The sequence below is a fragment of the Elephantulus edwardii genome, unplaced genomic scaffold (assembly GCF_000299155.1).
Source record: "Elephantulus edwardii isolate Elephantulus edwardi_28Jun2011 unplaced genomic scaffold, EleEdw1.0 scaffold00247, whole genome shotgun sequence".
NCBI lineage: Eukaryota > Metazoa > Chordata > Mammalia > Macroscelidea > Macroscelididae > Elephantulus > Elephantulus edwardii.
In genome coordinates, this window is record NW_006399997.1 from 931634 (window position 1) to 953480 (window position 21847).

A 21847-nucleotide genomic window follows, 5' to 3' on the forward strand; every position below is an offset into this window, starting at 1 on the left:
GACCTTCACCAACAGACAGTGGTACTAAACGAGATGCAACATAAGACCGCCTGCAGATATGAGGAGGAGAAAAGGCAACTACAAATGAAGTTTGATGAAGAACAGATTCATTTGCAGGAAAAGCTAAGGCTGGAACATGAAGCAGAGCTCAAGGCTCGACTGGAACAAGTAGAGGAAAGCTTTCACCAAGAGAGGGAGGAACTCATTCATAAAGGCACGTGGGCAGATGAGAAGATACGAGACTTAACTCAGGAACTAGAGCAGCTCCACCAGGAGCAGCTGAAAAATCTGATGGAGAAGCATGCCCTTGAGAAAGAGGACTTGCAAAAAGAGCTTTTGGAAAAGCACCAAAGGGAACTTCAAGAGGGAAGGTAAGAAATTGTAGGTTAGTGGAGCAGGCCGGGTGCCATTCTCGGGATACCGGAAGTTCCTTAGTTAAGGAGACTTTGGAAAATCTGAAGGCATAATAGTTCATTGATTGACTAGATTAGTTTTCAGATTTGCACCATGCTTTGTCATTGCTTAGTATTAAGCCTACTGCAGACCAGTTGAAACTATGTTTTTGTTCTGCTTAAAAAAAAATTATAATCCACAAAGAATCAATGTATTTATGTATCAAGACTTTCTGTATCTTATAAATTTCCGGATAAGTAGAAGATTATCCCAAGCATGGTTCCTTCCTAGTTCATTCCTTTTGTTTTCTGAGAAATGTTATTTATATGCTGGATTCTGGGCAGAGTGACATTTATTTGTAGAGCTATGGACAGCACTTAATGCTTACCCCCCTGACATGAAACCAAAGCTTAGAACCAATTCTGCCTGACTCAGTCATGGCCAATGGCAGAAGACCAGAATGGTCTCAAATTTGTAAATATGGGTGACCTAGAATAATAACTGGAATGGGGCAGAGAAATATACTTTTCATCTTATAAAACAAAGAGTAGAGTGTGTGTTGCTTAACAACCAAATTTCTCTACCAATAGACAAAAACATCAGCGCCCTACTCAAAGGCTCTGCTCTTCAATGTGTGTCACACTCCTCAGCCCTGTTAATAGTCTGATGTCCTGCTTTATAGCCTTCTGAAAGGGCTTGTCTTGCTTCTTCCAAGTCTCCCATTCCAGAACTTCAGCCTGCAGTTTTTCACATTCCAGTTACCATTCCACTTCACCCACATTTTAAAATTCAGACTTGTTCTGATTTTGCTGCATTGGCCATGACTGAACCAGTTTGAACTCATGCACAGAAACCACAGATCATTTGAGGTCATTGGTGCTCCCCATTCCTGTAACACAATGTTGCTTAAGTGAGCAGCCAAAGCAAAGTGAAGCTCTTAATGTATGTGGTTGATGTAACTAATAGCCTACATTATTTAAAAGTAGGGTGTTGTTACCTTAATCAGTTACTTAATTAAAATGAAAGAATTTTCTATATTTTCTAAGTTAGGAATTAGGTTACTATGTGTTCATCACTAGATATGAATTATCAATTTAAGTCTTAGGTTAAAAATCCAATATGTATGTATTTGGGAATATGCCATAGAATTATTTTTTTTTCCTAATATGTCTTCTAAGTTAATTATGGCTGCCAATTTTAGCTCTCAGAAATGAGATTCATCCCCAGTGCACATGACTCACATAGTAATATGTGAGGATAGTTTTTATGAAAGAATTTAAATTGTTGGCTTGGCAGCCTGTTCTGTGCACAGTAAAATGTTTTTATTTGCTCCCAAAGTTGGTGGCAGTTTCAGTAATGTTGTATGTTGACCACATTTAGGGAAAAAATGGAAACTGAGTATGATAGAAGAATCTCTCAAATAGAAGCCCAGTTTCAGGCTGATTGCCAAAAAGTCACTGCGAGCTATGAAGACGGCCTACGAAGCCTGGAGGGCCACTACCACCAAGAGCTGAAGGAACTTCTAGAACAACAACATGAGGAGAAATCCCAGTGGGAATTTGAAAAGGATGAGCTCACCCAGGAGTGTGTCGAGGCCCAGGAGCAGCTTAGAGAGACTCTTCAAAGAGAGAAAGCAACTTCCCTGGTCCTGGCCCAGGAGAGGGAGATGCTAGAAAAGACTTACAATGAACATTTAAACAGCATGGTTGCTGAGAAAGAGCAGCTCCTCAAAGACCTAGAGGATCTAAAACATGTGTCTGAAAGTGAGCAAAAGCTGCTATCCAACCAGATACTTGAATTGAAGACAAATTACGAAAGAGAACTGAAGGACCGTGAGCAGGGCCAGTGCCAGGAAGGGTCCTTGGAGCAATTGGCCAGCCAGCAGCTTGAGAAGCTGGAGATGGAACATGAGCAGGAGCGGCAGGAAATGATGTCCAAGCTCCTGGCCTTGGAGAACATCCACACAGTGACCTGTGAGAAGGCAGATCGGGAGAAGGCCGAGATGAGCGCTGAAATTGCCACACTTCAGAATAAGTTAAAGGAAATGCAGCAGGCTGCGTGTCCTCTCTCCAGACTGGAGAGTGGCTGCCCTGCCGTGGGAGCAGAGGAGGCAGAAGGACAGGGCTCCATGTCCCTACTGCAACAGGGGGAGCAGCTGCTGGAAGAAAACGGAGATGTCCTCTTAAGCCTGCAGAGAGCTCATGAGCGGGCAGTGAAGGAAAATGTGAAAATGGCTGCTGAAATTTCTAGGTTGCAGAAGAGACTGCAAAAATTAGAGCCAGCATCAGTAATGTCTTGCTGTTTAGACGATCCTACTGCTGAATTTTTGGGAAATTCTCTGGATCATACAGAGCAATTTTTACTGCAAAACAGAATGAAGAGAGTAGAGCATGTAACCAAGGGGCATGCCCTAAGTGGCTTGAAAGATGATGAAACCCGGGATCTAGGAAGCACAGACACAAGCTCACTTCGGAGGCAAGAGACCAAAATCGAATCTGAAGCGTCTATTGAGAGTTTTTCTGAGCTTGAAAATAGTGAGGAGACCAGAACTGAGAGCTGGGACCTACGGATTCAGATTAATCAGCTTCAGGATCAACTCTCTATCTTACGTGCTGACTGTGACCGAGCTTCTGAAAAGAAGCAGGACCTTCTCTTTGATGTTTCAGTCCTCAAAAAGAAACTAAAGATGCTTGAGAGAATTCCTGAAGCTTCTCCCAAGTATAAGTTGTTATATGAAGATGCTAGTCAAGAAAATGACTGTCTGCAGGAAGAGCTAAGAGTGATGGAGACCCACTACGATGAAGCACTAGAAAGTAACAAAGAACTTACTTCAGAAGTGTTCAGGTTGCAGGAAGAGCTCAAGAAAGTTGAGGAAGTGACTGAGACATTCCTTAGCCTGGAAAAGAGTTATGATGATGTCAAGAGAGAAAATGAGGAGCTGCATGCTCTGGTTTTGAGACTTCAAGGAAAGATTGAGAAACTGCAGGGAAGATCAGGGCGACAGTGTGATTGCTTCTCATCCTGGGAAACTGATTTAGATAACCTGCAGACTGAAGCAGAGGGAAAGACATTTGAATTAACTCAGACACTGGAAGAGGGTGAGTTACCAGCTACAGATGTACACCACTCTGTAGAAGAACATAACGAAGAAAACCAATACCTAGAGCAGAATACAGGACTCCTGGAAAAAGTAAAAGCACATGAAGTTAATTGGTTACAAGGAATGCTTCAGACACATCAAGAAAAGCCAAGAATGCAGAACCAGGTTATACTACAAGAAAATATGGCCCTTCTAGGTCATCAAGACAAGCATTTTCAGCGTCAAGCTATGATAGCAGAGTTAGAAATAGAAAAACAAAAACTACAGGAGCTGACTAGAAAACTTAAAGAAAGAGTCACCACTCTAGTTAAGCAGAAAGATCTGTCTTCTCAAGGTGAAAATGAAGAAGAGCTAAAGTCAATGATGCATGAGTTGCAAAGCACGTGCAGTGAAATGCAACACAAGGTGGAACTTCTGAGGTAATGTATATGCCTTCTAAGCTTCATGGAATCCCACAGAACACCTCACCACGTCTAACTTCTGCTACTTGCTGAGCCTAGAGAAACTAACCTGTTAGTCTTCAAGAAGAAAGCAATCCCATAGACTTCCTTCTGCTTCTGTGTTGTATTAACATGTAGAATAACCTAGGAAGCACTCCCTTCCTCTGTGTAAAATAAGTGTTGTTCCTTTGGAGTGTGAAAGTTCATAAAAGCGAGTGTTTGCTGTTGAACTCTGTGTATTATCAATGCATGTCAAGTCTTTAATGCTTCTCTAGCATCTCTTCATTTGGATGAACATATGATTATTTCTTTTAGCTAAATATTAGTTACTTTGATGAAACATGTTGTAGGAGAATGAATGCCTTTTACATGTTAGTAACTCAGTTGTTACATAAGAACTCTTTATAATAATATAGGGGAAAATTTATGTTTTATAGCTTAAAATTTTTCACTTGCATCACTTGCAGTACATATTTATATCCTGTAAACAGTGGACATTTATCTTAGAACATAATTTTATAGAGGTGCTAATTTGAACCATTTGACTTTATAAAATGCATTTGGATTAGTCTTCTAGCGGATTCCATTTGGAATATTATAAAATATTTCCTCTTATCTGAAATTTCTTAAAGCTAGAAAACAAAATAGTTTTATTTTAATTGTAGTTTTTGCTCTTTATGCTTCAGAGCATACTTATATCTAAGAATAAACATATAATGATATAAGAAGTTACAAGACAAACATTAGTTCAATTCAACCTTTGATTTATGCAGTCAACAGTCTTCTGGGTATCCTTTGGAGCTACAATTAAAGCTGATGCATCTTTATAATGTGTAGTAATGTGGCTTTTGTCAGTGTCAGTAGATAAGACATGAGACCATAAATGAGGTCATTTGTTCAAGGCTTTATGCTTGCCATTGAGAAGATCAACCACCAGCGTAGGCATTCCTGCTCCATGCTCAAGTTTCTCAGCTATACTTACCTAACATCTTTTAATAAAATTCTTACTTCCCAAGTGAAAATAGTCAGTATATCATAGCCTGATTTTGAAATACTAAAAGACTACTAATTTAGACTTTTCTTTTAATTGGCATAGAGTACTTGTTTTATTGGCAGTCACTAGAAAATATTTTCCAAGGATGCCATATGACTATCTTGTTGACATTTTTTTCCAATCTGTGTACTTCAGATATGAATCTGACAAACTTCAAGAGGAAAATTCTATTTTGAAAAATGAAATTACTAGTTTAAGTGAAGAAGATAGCATTTCTAACCTGAAATTAGGGAAATTAAACGGCTCTCAGGAAGAAATGTGGTAAGACATATACTTAACACTTTCTTAAGAAGTTTTTGTGAGGACTAAAACTATCCCACTTCAACTTTTAAAGCCCGACTCTTAAATCATGTTGTTATTGTACCTTTAGGAAAAAAATAGAAACTGTGAAAAAGGAAAAGGATGCAGTTCAGAAGATGGTAGAAACTTTAAAGAAGCAGGTAAGGAGGTGCTTAATATTTACCAATGTTTCTGAATTTTAAAACTGACTTTTGTTTGTTTTAAATTTACGAACTTACAGAACATATACAAGGATAACATACAGCATATGATGGTAAGATTGTCACTCCTGAGTGTGAAAATCAAAATTCATACTGGCACTAAATGAGGTTTCTATATTTTGTTATATTGTGTACATATTGTTTCTAGGTCCTGAGTGCTTAATATATGCGTTGTAACTAGGATTCAGAGAACACATCTCTGAAGTCATTCCTATGAAATATTACTCTGTCATGCAGTTGGTAAAATAGTAGAAGAGCACACTAGGATGTCTCAAAAGCCGGTCTTACTGCTTGACTAAGAGTGGCCATTCAATAAATGTTAACTTCTTCCTCTTTCTTCAATATGATTGAAAGCAGAAAGTGCTGAATTGCACAGATTGAGAATGCCAGTCATTCAGTTTATCAGTTCTTAGAATTATGATTTATTCAGGAAGTCTGTATAGTCAATACCAAATTTGTATAATCTCACACCATGTAATACACAAGGGAAGGCCATTTACAAAAGGGCAAACCTCATTTGGAAAATGGCAATCAATATAAATAGTCCAGCCAGACAAAAACAAAACAAACCAACACATAAAACCACAGTGGGGAAAAAAAAATAATAAAAAAAAACCCAAAAACCACAGTGGGGCTCATTAGTGATTATAGAAGTGTAAGTTAAATTCATTTCTATTTTTCAGTATAAATTGAGGACAAAGAATAGTATCATCTAGCTAGTGAGGAAATGAGGCAGAGTTGATAGAAGTATAAGTTGGTACAACTTGTGGGAGAAAGTTGGGCAGGCAATATCTAGAAAAATTCTAATATATGTGTATGCCTTCTAGCCCAGTTAAAAATGATACCATGTATGGAGTATTATCCAAATTCTTTTTTGTTTATTCCTAATAAAAGACAAAAGCAGCACACTTACATGTGTACCAGTACACAAGTGGATAAATGAATATGGAACCTCTTGATACAGCGAATGCTTACTAAATGACCATTTTTTTAAAATCTCGAATTGGCTTCTGAACGTACTAATTTAGGAAGGAAAGACTCTATAAGATACTGTAATTGAAGGGAGCTCTGGTGGCCTAGTGGCAAGAAGCTGCACTGCAATCCCAGAGGTACACGGTTTGAATCTACCAGATTCTCTGCTGAAAAAGGAGGGGCATTCTCCTCCTGTACCAGTCAGATCTGATTTGACAGTACACACACACACACACACACACACACACACACACAAAAGATACTGTAATTGGATAAAGCAGTTTTCCAAAGCATGAAATCATCTAAATTTTTGTTTGAAAAGAATGTATACGTGAATATAGATTTTTTTTAATATGCAGAGAAAATTCTCTTTCTCTGCTAAGGAGAGGATACACATCTTTCTGGGAACCCCTGTGAGGCGGATTTGGACTTAGTGTTACTATTTCTTCGTACACATCCAAATGAATTTTTACTAATGAATATGTATTTCTGTTATTAAAATGATCTGCACAGAGATGGAAAAACAATTGGTCTCTAAATCTGTGTTTTGCAGAAATAGAGTTACAGTTTTTAAAACTTATTTCTATTTTAATTAGATTTCAGAATTAAAAGCCAAAAACCAACAGTTGGATTTGGAAAATACAGAACTTAGCCAAAAGAACTCTCAGAATCAGGAAGAATTGCAGAAACTTAATGAACACTTGGCAGAAATGCTCTCCCAGAAAGAAAAAGAGCCAGGATATGGTATATTTGATGAATGGGAGCTAGAAAAGTCTGCTTTGAAAGAAGAACTGGAACGTTATAAAGTGCAGGTATGGTCTTGTAGCCACTCTATGTTTTTTCTTAGGAAAATCCTAAGAAATGAAAGAAATGTCTAGTATTAACTTTATTATACATTTGAAGCCTTTATAATGAAAACTAGTGCTGACATAAGAATAAACAAGTTGATCAGTGTAACCGGAATTCTAAAATTAGACCCAAATACATGTTGAAATAGGAAAACAAAGACAGCTTCTCACACACATCCCTGCAGTTAGGATGAACTTTGTAGTAAATGGTGGTAGGATGACTGGATTAGAAATCTGAGTATTAAAAAAAAGTAAAAATAAATCAATAAAGGTGAATTCCTCTTTAATTTTGGTATAGATAAAAATGAGATATGATTCAGGAATCAGAATCATACTTTCTCAGTGAAAGAAAAATTGATAAATATCACTCCATAAACATTAAACAAATTTTGCATGAGAAAAAAAATGGCAAGTTCAAAAGACAACTATCATCTCTATATATCTGTATATGCAACATACCTTACCAACAAATGGCTAATTTCACAATTATAAAAAAAACTCTTAAAAACTAAGAGACTTAAGCCCAAAATACCTCTTGAAAAATGACAATGAGACATGAACAATTCCAATTTTAAGAAAAGATATTTTTGATCTTCAAACCTGTGACAAAAGGGAGCTCTGGTGGCCTAGTGGCAAGAAGCTGCACTGCAATATTGAAGGTGTGCAGTTTGAATCCACCAGATGCTCTGCTGGAGAAGGATGGCCAACTTCCTCCTGTGCCAGTTGGATCCGATTTGATGGTACATGACAAGGAAAACAACAAAAAAACCCCAAACCTGTGACAAAAACTATATCAGTCTGTAAATATGAGCAAATTAAAACAAGGGGTACTATTTCTTACCTATGATACAAGAAATTTTTAAAAATATGACAACACATTGGTGAGGCTGTTGTTAAATAGGCATTTTCATATATTTCTGGAGGGAAATTTAGCAATATCTTAAAAACCTTCATATGTACTTACATTCCAATATAGCACCCCTTCTAGAAATCACTTTAAAGAAATCACTGTGGTAGTATGAAAATTCAAGTGCAAAACACTATTTGCCACAATGTTAGTAATTGCAAAATAACCTAGATGCTTGTACATAGGAGAGTGGTTGAATGAACTATAGTGCATCCATATACTGAGTAAATATATATATATGTATACACACGGGTTTGTTTTTTTTCCTTTTCCTCCTCCTCCTCCTCTTTATAGGTAAGCCACCCTTTAGTTTCTGGATTATCATTCCCGTATCCTTTTACCCAAATAAGCAGATATATGTGTATGGATTGAAGTATTTTATAGGCATATTATCCTTTATCTCTTCCACTCAACCATGTCTTGAAAATCACTTTATTTCAATTCTCAGAGAACATCCTTTTCTTTCTTCTTAAAAAATATGTATCTAAATGACTTTTATATATTTGTATCTATATATATATATTTTCTATTTATATTTCTCTGTATATCTAACTTTTATATTTTTATATTATGGCTCTCTATATCTTTTGTATATGTATTTGTGTGTATGTGTATATTTATCTTTTAAGAAAAAAAAGAATTTTCTATGTGAACTGAACTACAGTGATTTCCTAGACATAAGAGTTAAGTGGAAGAGACAAAGCATAATATACCTATAAAATGTTTCCCTCCACATAAGAAAGAGGTAGAAGAAAATGTACATAAATCTAAAGGACAAAAGGATATAGGAATGATAATCTAGTAACTAAAGGGCTTAATGACCTATTAAGAGTACGTGAAGAAGGAATAGAAAAAATAAGGCAACAAGAATGAAGTAAAAGGAATGAAGAAAGGAATGACGTGTCTCTTAGTTTGTCTTTTAATTTAGTCCTGACTCAGGACTACGGTAGTGTTTTATGTATTGTTGTTATGTGCCATTGAGTCAGAACCAACTCATAGCTGGCCTTCTAATACATAGTCAGAATATATAGATCACACAAGAGGAGACTGCTCATCTTTCTCCCAAATAGCAGCTGGTAGATTCAAACTGCCTTTCCTTGCCTGCCTTAATTATCAGCACAGCTCCTTACCACTAGGCCACCAGAGCTCTCAGTATTTTACATACCTGTCACAGATTGTTTAGAAGGATACCAAAATGTAATACAAACACTGGCATATGAATCTGTCTCATACATGTGTTAGTTTCACCACAGTAAAGAGGTAGTGGTGTGTTGTTTGGTACTATCAAGTTGAAGCCAACTCATAGCTGACCCTCCCCTGGGTTTTCAGAGGCTATAAATCACACAGGAGGAGACTGCCCATCCTTCTTCCATGGAGCAGCTGATGGATTCAAGGCATGTGCATTTGGATTGGCAGAGTAGCTTCTTACACTGGGCCACCAGAGGAAGACAATAAACAATTTGGACAATGGTTCTCTCTGTGTGTGTGTGTGTGTGTGTGTGTGTGTGTGTGTGTGTCCCTATGAACAAAAGGCCTGAAGCTTTTCTATAACTATTGTCATTTATACACACACACACACACACACACATCTCAGTTAGTAGATATGTTTTATCATGGAAGTGTACATCAGCAACTCTGATACTGCTTTAAATGACTGCTATAATTGAACCAGCTCTGATGGTATAGCCAGTAGGGAGTTGCACTGCTAGCCCAAAGATAACCTTTCTATAGCTGTTCAAATCTATCACCTACTCCAAGAGGAAAAGATGAACAATCTACTGTTGTTTGATTTACAGCCTCCAGAAAACCCACAGGAAGGTCAGTTCCGTCTCAACATCAGTGGGTAGAGAACTGAATGAATAAATATATTGTATACCAGTGAGAAAAGAGGGAAAGCTAAAATGAACCTGTGGTCTTGGATTGGAACCTTAAGTGTCAATATAAATTTGTGGTTTTTAATGTATGTGCAAATAGAGGGAGCTCTGGTGGCTTAATGGTAAGGAGTTGCATGGCCAACCCAAAGACCCGCAGTTCAACTCCCTAAGTGTGTGTGAGTCTCCACTGAAAAGACCTAGAAGGAATGACACTGAAATAGTAATTAAGGTACCTAGTACTCAGATCTTGATTTCTAAATACAGTCATCTTGTGCTTTTGAATTGTGGTAGTGCTGTTTTTGTTAGGTGTCGTCGAGTAGAGTACAACTCACAGCAACCCTATGTACAGAAGAACTGAACCCTGTTCTATCGTGTGCCATCCTCACACTTCCAGACACACAAGAGCCACTGTAGCAGTCACCATGTTAATCCTCCTAGTTGAGGGTCTTTTTCTCCCTCACTGACCCTCTACCCTTCCCAGCCTCATGTCCCTCTCCAAGGAATAGCCCCTCCTAGCAATATGCCCAAAGTATGTGAGGCGAAGCCCCATCATTCTTGCCCCCAAAGAGCCTTCCGCCTGCACACTCTCCAAGACGTATCTGTTCGTTCTCTTGACTGTCCATGGGATGTTCAGTGCTCTTCTCCAACACCGTAGTTCAAAGGCATCAATTATTTTTCTGGCATCCTTATTCATTGTCCAGCTCTCAGATTCATAGCAAGTAATTGGAAAGACAATGCCTGAATCAGATGCACCCTAGTCCTCAAATTGACATCTTTACTCCTCAGTAATTTGGATATGTCCCTGTCTGTAGATTTTCCCAGTGCAATGCATCTCCTTATTTCCTGACTGCTGGTACAAGGGTGTTAGTTGTGGATTCAAGCAAGATGGAGTTGACAGTTTCAATCTCTTCTCCATCCATATGATGCTGCCTGTTGGTTCAGTGATAAGAATCTTTGTTTTCTTGACACTGAGATGCAATCCATACTGAAAGCTGCATTCCTTGATCTTCTGCAACAAATGCTTCAAGTCTTCCTCACTTTCAGCAAGCATAGTTGTGTTATCTGCATAACGCAGGCTATTGATGAGTCTCCCTCCGATCCTGATGCCACACTCCTCTTAATAGAGTCCAGCTTCTTGTGTAATTTGCTCAGCATTCAGATTGAAGAGGTATGGAGAGAGAATAACACCCTGATTCGCTCTCTTCTCAATTTTGAACCATGCAGTGCTCCCCTGCTGTGTTTGCACAACATCCTCCTGGTCCAGGTATAGGTTCCACTTTGGCACAGTTAAGTGCTCTGGGATTCATATTCTTTCAGTGTCAGCCACAAGTTGTTATGATCCACACAGTGGTAGGGCTGAAGAGTATTAAATATATCATGAAAGAAGTGCAGCCAGAATGCTCCTTCGAAGCTCTCACATATTTTGAGCATTAGGAGGAGCCAATCCCTAGAGAACCATCACACTTGGTAGAGTCGAGTCAGTGAAAAAGAGAAAGACCCTCACCAAGATGGGTTGACACAGTGACTGCAACAATGGACTCACGTACAACAGGGATTGTGAGGATGGTACAGGATCAAGCAGTGTTTTGTTCTATTGTACAATCACTATGAATTGAAGTTGGCTTAACCTGTAACAGTAACAGCAAAAAGAGCCAGAATTTCTTGGAAACATAAGTAGTTCAAAGACAAGGTCATGAAAAATACAAGATTAACCTAAACTCTCTCTAGGTGAATAAAATAAGAAAGTGCTCAAAAAGGAATAGAGCAAGTTGAAAGGAGACAGGCCTCAACATAAATGAATGACCCCTCAGTTGCCAAAATTGGGACAATTTGACCAATAAATAATGATAGTTTGTAAAAGGTGAAGACTTTTGTTCATAGCATCACTGTGAGTCGTCTACTACTCAGCGGCACTTAACAACAAGAAGTAAATTCCTAGTCTCATACTGATATAAAAATTATTAAATAAAATGTAGGGGGAAAGTACAGCTCTATTCTGCATTTGAATTGCAACTAATAAATATAGAAAGAAAAAAGAAATAGAACATCATCATTAAGTACTTCAGTAATAATAAAATCTACTGAAATCTACTAAAATTATTGGGCACAAGTTTGAGAATAGACATAGTCACAAAGTTCTTTCCCTTAAGGTATTTATTAACTTTAAAGAGAAAACTCCAAAAACTACCTTAGAAATCATATTCGTATCAGTTAAGTGAAGTGTTAGAAGATAGCTCCTGTTAATTCCCTTGAATATAAGAACTAATGGTATAAGACAAGTACAATGAATTGATGTGATTGTTGCCTTCATATCACCCTTTTGTGAACGTGATAAGTTCCGGTCTGGATGAATTTGTTCATTGTTTGACTTTTTATTTTTCTCTTAGTCTTCCACTTTAGTCTCTTCCCTGGAGGCAGAACTGTCTGAAGTTAAAACACAGACCCATATTGTGGAACAAGAAAACCTCCTTCTCAAAGATGAACTGGAGAAAATAAAACAAGTAAGGTTGTGTGCTGTTCTGGGGGCATTCGGGGAACAATGTGTACTCCATGGTCCCGTTTTTCTAGTCACCAAATGTCCTTTATTGTTGAGCCCTATGACTAGTTCTTTTGCATAGTAGTACAAGCATGAAATACAGCTTTATCTGCTACAGCACATATCATTGATTCTTAAATATTGCTGTAGTTGCTTAACTTATAACATGGCTCTAAAATTCTATTGCTAACCACTTTAGTTTAAGAAATGTATTTCAAATGTTCACCTATTTTGACCTAGTAATCTTACCCTACGGAAAGAACTCAAGAGAAAATAAACCATTGACAATGTTTAAAAAAAAATGTATTTCAACACAGAGTGATCCAAAAGGACATGGAGAACTGTCTTTAAATATTTCCAAGGCTGTAAGTAATTATAGAAGCAGATTGTGAGGTCTCTTTGTCCTGAGGAGCAGCTGGTAGGTTTGAACCACCTATCCTTTTAGCAGCCAGTCTTCTTAAAAACTCTGCCATTCTTGGTCCTTTCAAGTCAGTAATCTCCTTCCGAATGCCAAGTCAGCTCTGACTCGTTGTGACCATACAGGACAGAATGGAACTTCACCATTGGGTTACTTTCTCCTAAACAAGTGATAAAATATCATGTTTGTCTAGAAAGAGGATAATTTTCTTGCTTTTTACTTTCACAACTCAATTTGTTTAGATTTGTATGGCATAGGTAAAATTGGTCCCTAGTAAGTCTTGTAGCAAGAATGAAGCACTTAGGCATATGGGTGCATTTTAGAGCATTATCATGGATTCTACTTCCTTTATGAATCTGACTGAAAGTTGCAAGCAAAGTTTTTGGTTTTTAAATAATATTTATAAAATTCATATTATGAAAGTTTATATAGAAAATTACATTCCCAGCAAATGTTTCATTTTAGCTATAAAAGAATGTTCATATTAAAATGACTATCCTGAATATTATACTGCTTATTCTTAGTTAATTTTAAAATAATATAGGTATCTTTGAATGAGCCTAAATTATGGTATGATGATGTACCTGTTTCATTTGATTTATTACTATCATAGCAAGATTAGATTACAGATTCCTTACAACTGTTCAGTCTGTTTTAAGAAGATGCCCTTCCCTGAATGCCAAAACACTTAGTGTCTTTATAATCTAATGTTAAGCTTATATCAATATCCAGTTAAGACATATAGTTCTTGCTTTCCTAATAGGATGTTTAAGATTCTCAGAATATTTGTGTCTTTCATAATACCTAGTACAGTACTACGGTCCGAACAGGTGCTTTACAGGGAACTTTCTAAATCCATTACTGCTATGCAAAGTAATATCTGTTCTTCCATAATTGGAGAAGTTATCTTTTCCATAGAAACATGCCAAAAGTTACTCGTAGAATCTTTTTGTGTTGAATATATATTCCAGAGCTGTTTTATTAAGCTGTTTTATTAAGCTGTTTTATTAATCCTAGTTAACTTGGACATACTTTCTCCTTTACCACTTGAAAATCTATTTATTATTCAGGCTTGAAGAGGGTAATGATGGGGTTCCAAATCCATAGTGTGAGAAATGTGTGCTTTGTGACTTTGCAAAACTAGAGGACAGAAGGAATGGGATAAAGTTGAGAGTGAAAAGAATGAGGCTGTCTTTGGTACATTTTTATTAGCTACTTTTTTACAGAAGGGAGTTCTGGTAGCCTAATGGTAGAGAGTTATGCTGCCATCCTAAAGGCATGTGGTTCAAATCCACCAGCTTTTCCACAGGAGAAAGATAGGCAGTATCCTCTTGTACCATTTATAGCCTCTGCAAACCTGCTGGAAGGTCAGTTATAAAGCAGTTCTGACTCTACAGCACATAACAGCTAAAACAGGGTTTTTTTACAGAGGTGTTGGTATAAGTTATGAAACGGAACAGTGAATCCCTCCTGGTTTTGGAAGGAACTTGTTTCATCAGATGCCTGGACTCTTGGATCACAAGAAAGCATCAGCCCTTGTTGCTGCCATACTGTCTGGAGCTAGAAAACATACACCACTCTGTTTGGCACAATGATTTATAATTCACAAAGCTTTTTTTTTTTTTTTATTTCTGTCGCACTATAAGGAAGCATGGATAGCATCAGCACAAGTCACATGTCAGGCTGTAGATTCCAAATATAGTATCAAACTTCATGGGCTAATAAGTAAAGGAGAAGGTCTTGTGTTGAACCTGTGCCCAGGGGTGTTAGATTCCATTTTCTCACACCCTTTTGACTTTCTCAGATTCTTAAGCATGCTAGATTTGTTGCCAGTTGAAGAGAGGATTCAACTTTGAGTGTTATTTTGCATTACTATTCTTGAACCCCAAAAATAAAAGCACTTGAAGTGGAACAATTGCCATAATATCAAGAACCATAAGTTTGAAAGACAAATGAAATGGAGGAAAAGAGAATAGCTCCTGAATAAAGTAGTCCAGTATGCCAGTAGTGCTGAAATTGACTGGCAAGGAAAGTCTTTGGATTGCTTAAATCCATAAAGTAGGGACAAGGAAACCATATGTTTACACCAGGAACATTTTACTGACAAATCAATGTAGGCATCTTCCAGAGAGAAGGGAGCATAGAGCAACCTGAAAAACAGTGATTATTTTATTAAATGCAGCCCTGTGCATATGCACACTGTGTGGTTGATACTGAGTGTATAGTCTTGCCTGTTAATTTTGAAATTATTTTTCTAGTTTAAAAAAAGCATTGAGAAGATGCATTAAATTTTATGTGCACAAGTTAAATTGGTGACAGTGTGCCCACTTGTTATTTATTTTATCCTCAAGGTAAATGGGAAGCTAGGAGCATTTGAAAAAACATACAAAGACACACCAAAACCCAACCAGGATTTACTTGGTTGAATATATCAGAACAGATGTTTTAACCTTCAATTGGGGAGCTAGGAGAATCCAGCAGAAACATTTTGTTAAAGTTAATTATAGTCCCCAAGAGTTTATATATTGTCAGAAGTATCTACAGATAGGGAAATAGCAGCAGGCATGAAAATGTCCTGTTTATAAATACCTTTTTATAAATACAGCCTTGAGATTTAATGGGAGGGCCCATCTGTTTATTTCTTACAGCTGCACAGATCCTCTGATCTCTCTGACTTCCAGCAAAAAATTTCTAGTGTTCTAAGCTACAATGAAAAACTGCTGAAAGAAAAAGAATCATTAAGTGAAGAATTAAATAGCTGTATTGATAAGGTATTTAGAGTAAGACTTTTTACCATCATTACATAGTGCACTTGTCATAAATAGCACTTGCTATGGTTAATGCCATGCGGGCTCCCATTACCTTAATTGCTTCACTGTCTCCTGGCACAGCTTTTCAGTGGGCATTATGTGACCCTAGGTCTCCGGAGCTGTGATTGTGACAGGAACCTCTATTAGTTGTTTAATAATTATATTATCAAATATAATACAAACTTTGCCTCATTTTAATATATCTCAATTTCTTAATATATAATGCTACTTATATATCAGTGTTCCTCACATTTAATATAAATATTTAATAATCTGATATCTATTTCAGAAACTAGAACTTTTTTCTGTTTCTACTGTTTTCTAAAGAAGAAAGACTATATCCCCCCCTGCCTTCATGGCTATTAATTATACTGTTATTAAAATACACTCAAGATACCTAATTGCCTTTCATCCCACAACCACCCACCGTTTAAATATGAGACAATAAGAAAGAAATATGGAAATCCCAAAATGAAAGAGACTCCTAGAAATTAGAGGTAGAATAGGCAGTTGGGAACTTATTTCTGTCACTTTGCCCTGCTCCCCCATGATACAAGATTAGATCTTGTCAGTACAAGTGGAGATATACAAATTGGGGAATTGGGGCAAGATACATTTGCAAAAATGCCCTCTTATCTATTTTCTCTTCCTTAACAGTTGGCAAAATCAAGTCTTCTAGAGCACAAAATTGCTACTATGAAGCAGGAACAAAAGTCTTGGGAATACCAGAATGAAAGTTTAAAATCACAACTGGCAGCTTCACAGGGAAAGGTATGTGGACAATTCTTTTTTTCATCTTCACTGTTATTTTCTATTCCAACAGAAAGTTGAAATAATGTTCCAGGGGGTAAGTGAACTCAGAGAAGAGGGCTTAAACTGATGACTTTTATTATATGACACAGCTTTACTGTGCGGTAAAATAGCTTGAAACTTTTCCCTCCAAGTTTAGTTAGTGTGTGATTAGATATTTATGTTGTTGTTGTTTTTTTTGCCATCCAGTTAGAACTGACTCACAGCTGATCTTCAGCAGGTTTTCAGAGACAATAAATAGCACGAGAGGAGATTTCCCATCTTTCTTGTACGGAGCAGCTGATAGATTTGAACCACATGCTTTTTTGGGGGTTAGCACTGTAACACTTTATCACCAAGCCACCACAACTCCTTTTAAAAATTACTATTTGTCCCTAATTTTAAAATAACCATTTTCTAAGGTAGGGTTGTACCCAATTAAAACTCACTATCAACATTCCTTTTTAAAATTTAAATTAAAAAAAACCCAAACACTAAGTTCTGGTTGCCTAGTAGTGATAAGTGCTGTGCTGCTAACCTGAAGGCATGCAGTTCAAATCCACCAACTTTTCCTTGTGAAGAAGATGGGTAGTCCCTTCTTAAATGATTTTCTGCCTCTTTAAACCCACTAAAGGGTCAACTGACTGGTCCTGACTTAATGCTTGTAAAAAGAGCAAGGCTCAGTGGGGCTATCTGACTTGACTAATTCCATAAAGGGGAACTGTCCTCGTCATCAACACAAAGCCAGTTCCCCTAAGGTCAGACATGTCCACCATGCTCCCCCACCTCTTTCTATTAATCCTAACACCAATCTTACTGCTTTACTTGGTCCAAAATGAATTGTAATAGCTCAAAGATTACACAGAACCATATTAGAGATGTCAAAATGCTATAATTCAAATTAGTAGCAGACTACAGTTACTTGGTCAGGCCAGCTTCTAAAATGTGCTTGCAGGCCCCTCAGCCTTGAGCCTCACTGCTTTAGACTAGGTTATAAAATTCTCAGCACTGCCTGTTATGGCTCTCCCTACACCCTCAGTTGTCCAACAAAACTTTTGGGCAAAAGCTCCTAGTTCTGGTTCCAGAGGATAGTAGTCCCAAAGCCAACTCCATGTCACATCAAATCTGGTTCTCTGCTGTGGTTGCTATAGCAGCTGCTCCCATTGGCCCTGGTCTGACTGGCACGAGAATCTCTGGCCCCAAAGGATGCATTGCGTTCTCCTGCTTCTTCTTTGCTGATAGTGAAATTCTCAAATTCTGCTACCGGATCCACTAAAGTTACTAGCAAGACTATCCAGTTCTCTTCTGGATGAGCAAAACTAGCCAGTCCCTTTGTGGATAGCCTGATACACCCTATTCTCATATTCCCACCCATCCACATGGCAAAATCAGTCAGTGCCAAGGGAAAACATTTTGAACAATAAACTCTAAACACCACAATGGTACACAGCAACAACAATCAACATTACTTTTAAAAATGTAAATGTTTAAAGTTCAAGTTTATATGAAATACCAGATATTACCAATGTATATTTTTATTTTAAAATTGATAATTCCTTTATAAATTATCAACATAGGCTAAAATATAATTCTTAGAAAATTCAGTCAGACCACCTTCTGTGATACTAGTTGGTACATGTTAGTTCTGTAAGACAGCATCCCATAATCCACCGAATGCCTAATCAGTGATACCTGCTCTGCGTATTTGTCTTTGTCATAAATATAATCCACTGTCCTATACATGTACATCATATCCAGAGGTTTCCACTGAAGAGAGAATTAGATGTAGTAAGGAGGGAATAAAAAAGGATCCTGGGGATCTCTTTATTCATTCTGAAGTACGCTATAAGTGAGACCACAAGGGTTTGGGTAATGGTGTAAGACTATTCTCATGGTTCAGGTTCACAGTTTAGAAGATACCCTGCAGAATGTGAATCTCCAAATGTCCCAGATTAAATCTGACCTACGAGTGACTCTGCAAGAAAAGGAAACTCTAAAACAAGAAGTGATGTCTTTACATAAGCAACTTCAGAATGCTAGTGACAAGGTAAGTTCTTTTTTATTGAGGTTTATTTAGCTAATAGAGTGAATTCACTTGAAATGTATATCATGATCATTTTTATATGTGTGTGTACATATGTATAAGTATTGGATACAGGGAGCTTTTGTGGCTCACCAGCTGCTTCATGGGAGAAAAATGGGTGATCTCCTCCTGTGTGATTTACTGCCTCTGAAAACCCACCAGAAGATTAGCTGTGGGTCACTTCTGACTCCACAGTACATAACAAAGCAATATGATACTCTGTGTGTGTGTGTGTGTGTGTGTATCCTAGTGGTACAATGGTTAAGCAATTGTCCACTAATAAGAAGGCTGACTGACAGAAACCACCAGCTAACTCTACACAAGAAAGATGTGGCAACCTGCTTCTGTAAAGATTTAGAGCCTTAATTCCAGCCTTGGGTCAGTTCTACTCTGTTCTGTACGGTCACTATGAATTGGAATCAACTCCACAGCAATGGCTTTGTTTTTGTGTTTAGGTGCATATATGCAGTTTGGTGAGTGTATATGTACATGCACATTTGTGTAGCCATTGAGAAAACGCATACTAACAGCCATCAGTCAGAACCGACTCACAGATAGCTCTCTCCATTTAGTTTCTGAAGCTGTAAAACACATGGGAGGAGATTGCTCAGCTTGCCCTGGAGAAGCTGCTGCTGGATTCTAACTACTAGAGAGGCAATGACTGGGCAGAGAAACTCTCTGCAGAGCTTCCATTATGTAACCGTAACTCTGATCAAAATATAAAACAATGCCATCTACCTTCTTTTCTTTTTCTACCCTCTGCAACCCTCTGCCTCTTTATCTAAATTTCATATAAATGGAACGATAGTGGCAAGGTAATTTTTATTCTGAGAGTCAGAAGACCTGACTGAGTTTTGAAAAAGTAAACATTCAGTTAGCCCAAACAAATTAGAAGTCCACAACATTGCCAGAAATCAATCTGGTAATATGCACACATACACAAAGGCTGCAGCAAAAGTAAAATGTCTACTCAAAAAGAAAGCTATGACATGAAAGAGCAGTACGGAATTTCAGAAGGTGATCCACTATTATCATATGGGGGAGTGCACTGACATCAGCAAGTCTAGGAACAGCTGGTGAGGGCAACTGACTGGCAGATTATGATGATTCTCGAGAAAATGTGTCTCATTTTAACATATCACAACATTGCTTAATCTCCAGAATAAATGCTTAACAATGTCGAGTATAAGCCTCCAGATAAATGTTGAGTTTGTCCTACAGTAAAAACAATAATTCAGATACTTGATTTTTAAAAAAAAAAAATTTAAACTGTGGTTTCTTTTAACTGAGAAGTTTTTCTGTTTTTGGAATTACTCTGGGTTGACATTTTCTCAAAATGAGTTATCTTTTTTTTTTTCTTCTCATTTTCCATGTTTTGATAGAAATTCCAGGAGGTTTGTATCATTTTTACCTTTTTTTCTTAAGCATTTTTAGGATTAAGAAAGTAATTTGATAACTTGAAAGTACATCCCTTAATCTAGGCCTCAACTACATAGAAAATATGTTCTTTTTTTTTTTTTTTTAGACAATATGTTCTTTGGTTTCTAAAAAAGAATGTAATTGCAAATGTGAAACTGAAAGTAGTTTAAATGTGGTTTTTTTTTTAAATGAAAGCTTTCTAACAGCACACTTCAGAGTTACGTTTTGTGCTCTGTTCACCAAAAGAAGCAATGTCTAGGTTAAACACATCATCTAGAATGAGACCGTTTTTAATGCCACTGATCTGTATGCACTGAGATCCCATATGGATCTGGAATTTACTCCACAGACATCACTGCTGATGCATTTACCAGGACTAATTTGCTAATGGCCATTTTAAATGGAGAAAATAATTTCTTAGGCTTAAAAAAAAAATCAAACTTCCAAGTATATTACTTTATTTATAGCTACACGGATATACATGTACCGCTTTGAAGAGAAATGAGAAAGTTGAATGGTAGACACTAAGAATAGTTGTCATTAAGTAAATATGATACCTTTCTCAAACAAGAGATTATCTATCAAGTTGTTTAAGACTTAACTCTGCAATTCTCTCTGAAGAACAGGGCTGCAGAAATAACCACACCTCCATCAGGGTTCCGTAACCAGCAGAAAAGGCTGTCCTGGGAAAAGTTGGATCATTTGGTGAATGAGGAGCAACAGCTGCTTTGGCAGGAGAGTGAGAGACTACAGACTGTGGTGCAGAACACCAAAGCAGAGCTTACATACTCCAGAGAGAAGGTAACTTAAAACTTGCATATGGTGGCACATGTTTGAAAATTTTTTTTTTCATTAATTCTAGAGTATTAGCTTGAGTATTCTGCTATTGCAGACATAGTTTCAGAATATATGCATGTAGATTTCTCCTGATATGTTTATAAAATACTTTTATTTTATAATTTCTAAATTAAAGTCTGTGCTTTCAATCTTCATATCCAAAATATAAACTAATGGAAACTTATGTTAACCATTTCTTTCTTATTAAAATTGATTTGCTTCCTAAACTAGTAATAGAAAATAGGATAACTAGATACAGATTTTGCTGGGTCTAATTCCTTATATAATAAGAACACTAGTTGCCATCAAGTCAGCTCTAACCCATGACGACTCCATGTGTGTCTGAATATAACCATGCTCTGTCATGTTTTCAGTGGCTGATTTTTTCAGATATAGATAAGCAGATCTTTCTTTTAAAATGCTTTTGGGTAAGTTCAAACTTCCAACTTCTCTGTTAGCAACCGATCTATTCACCATTTGGATCACCGATGGACTCTGTATGAAAAGGAGCTCCTGTTAAAATTTAGAATGGTCTTTAAAGATTATCTTTTCCAAACACCAAACTGATGGTTAAATTCTCTTTATCTCTACCAAGCAGTTGATCAGTTATGTTTCCCCTGTGATTTATCTAGTCATCAAGTCAATTCCAACTCATCAGGCTTCTGAAGCGATGCATCTTTTTAGAAGGAGACTTCCCATTTTTTTCCTTAAGAGCAGCTTGTAGATTTGAACCTGCCAATCTTTCACTTAGCAACACAATTCTTTTTTTTAAATAATTTTAATGAACATTTACAGAAAATTTGGATTTCCATTCATTCATTGCTGCACTTCTCTACCCACCCAGCCCTCTCCCCCCGCCCCCCAGTT

At 37.2% G+C, this 21847-nt stretch overlaps 1 protein-coding gene across 1 annotated transcript in view; it reads left to right on the forward strand.

The window, feature by feature from the left end:
• The window catches only part of NIN (ninein (GSK3B interacting protein)), a 140957-nt gene that overhangs the window by 102109 nt on the left and 17001 nt on the right, over window positions 1-21847 (forward strand). Inside the window, exons 15-24 of the mRNA XM_006899217.1 lie at window positions 16-371; window positions 1774-3912; window positions 5123-5248; window positions 5358-5427; window positions 7056-7271; window positions 12476-12589; window positions 15691-15813; window positions 16510-16623; window positions 18542-18688; window positions 20765-20944. Of these exons, the coding sequence (XP_006899279.1) occupies window positions 16-371; window positions 1774-3912; window positions 5123-5248; window positions 5358-5427; window positions 7056-7271; window positions 12476-12589; window positions 15691-15813; window positions 16510-16623; window positions 18542-18688; window positions 20765-20944 (3585 nt within the window). The remainder of the gene's footprint in view (window positions 1-15; window positions 372-1773; window positions 3913-5122; window positions 5249-5357; window positions 5428-7055; window positions 7272-12475; window positions 12590-15690; window positions 15814-16509; window positions 16624-18541; window positions 18689-20764; window positions 20945-21847) is intronic.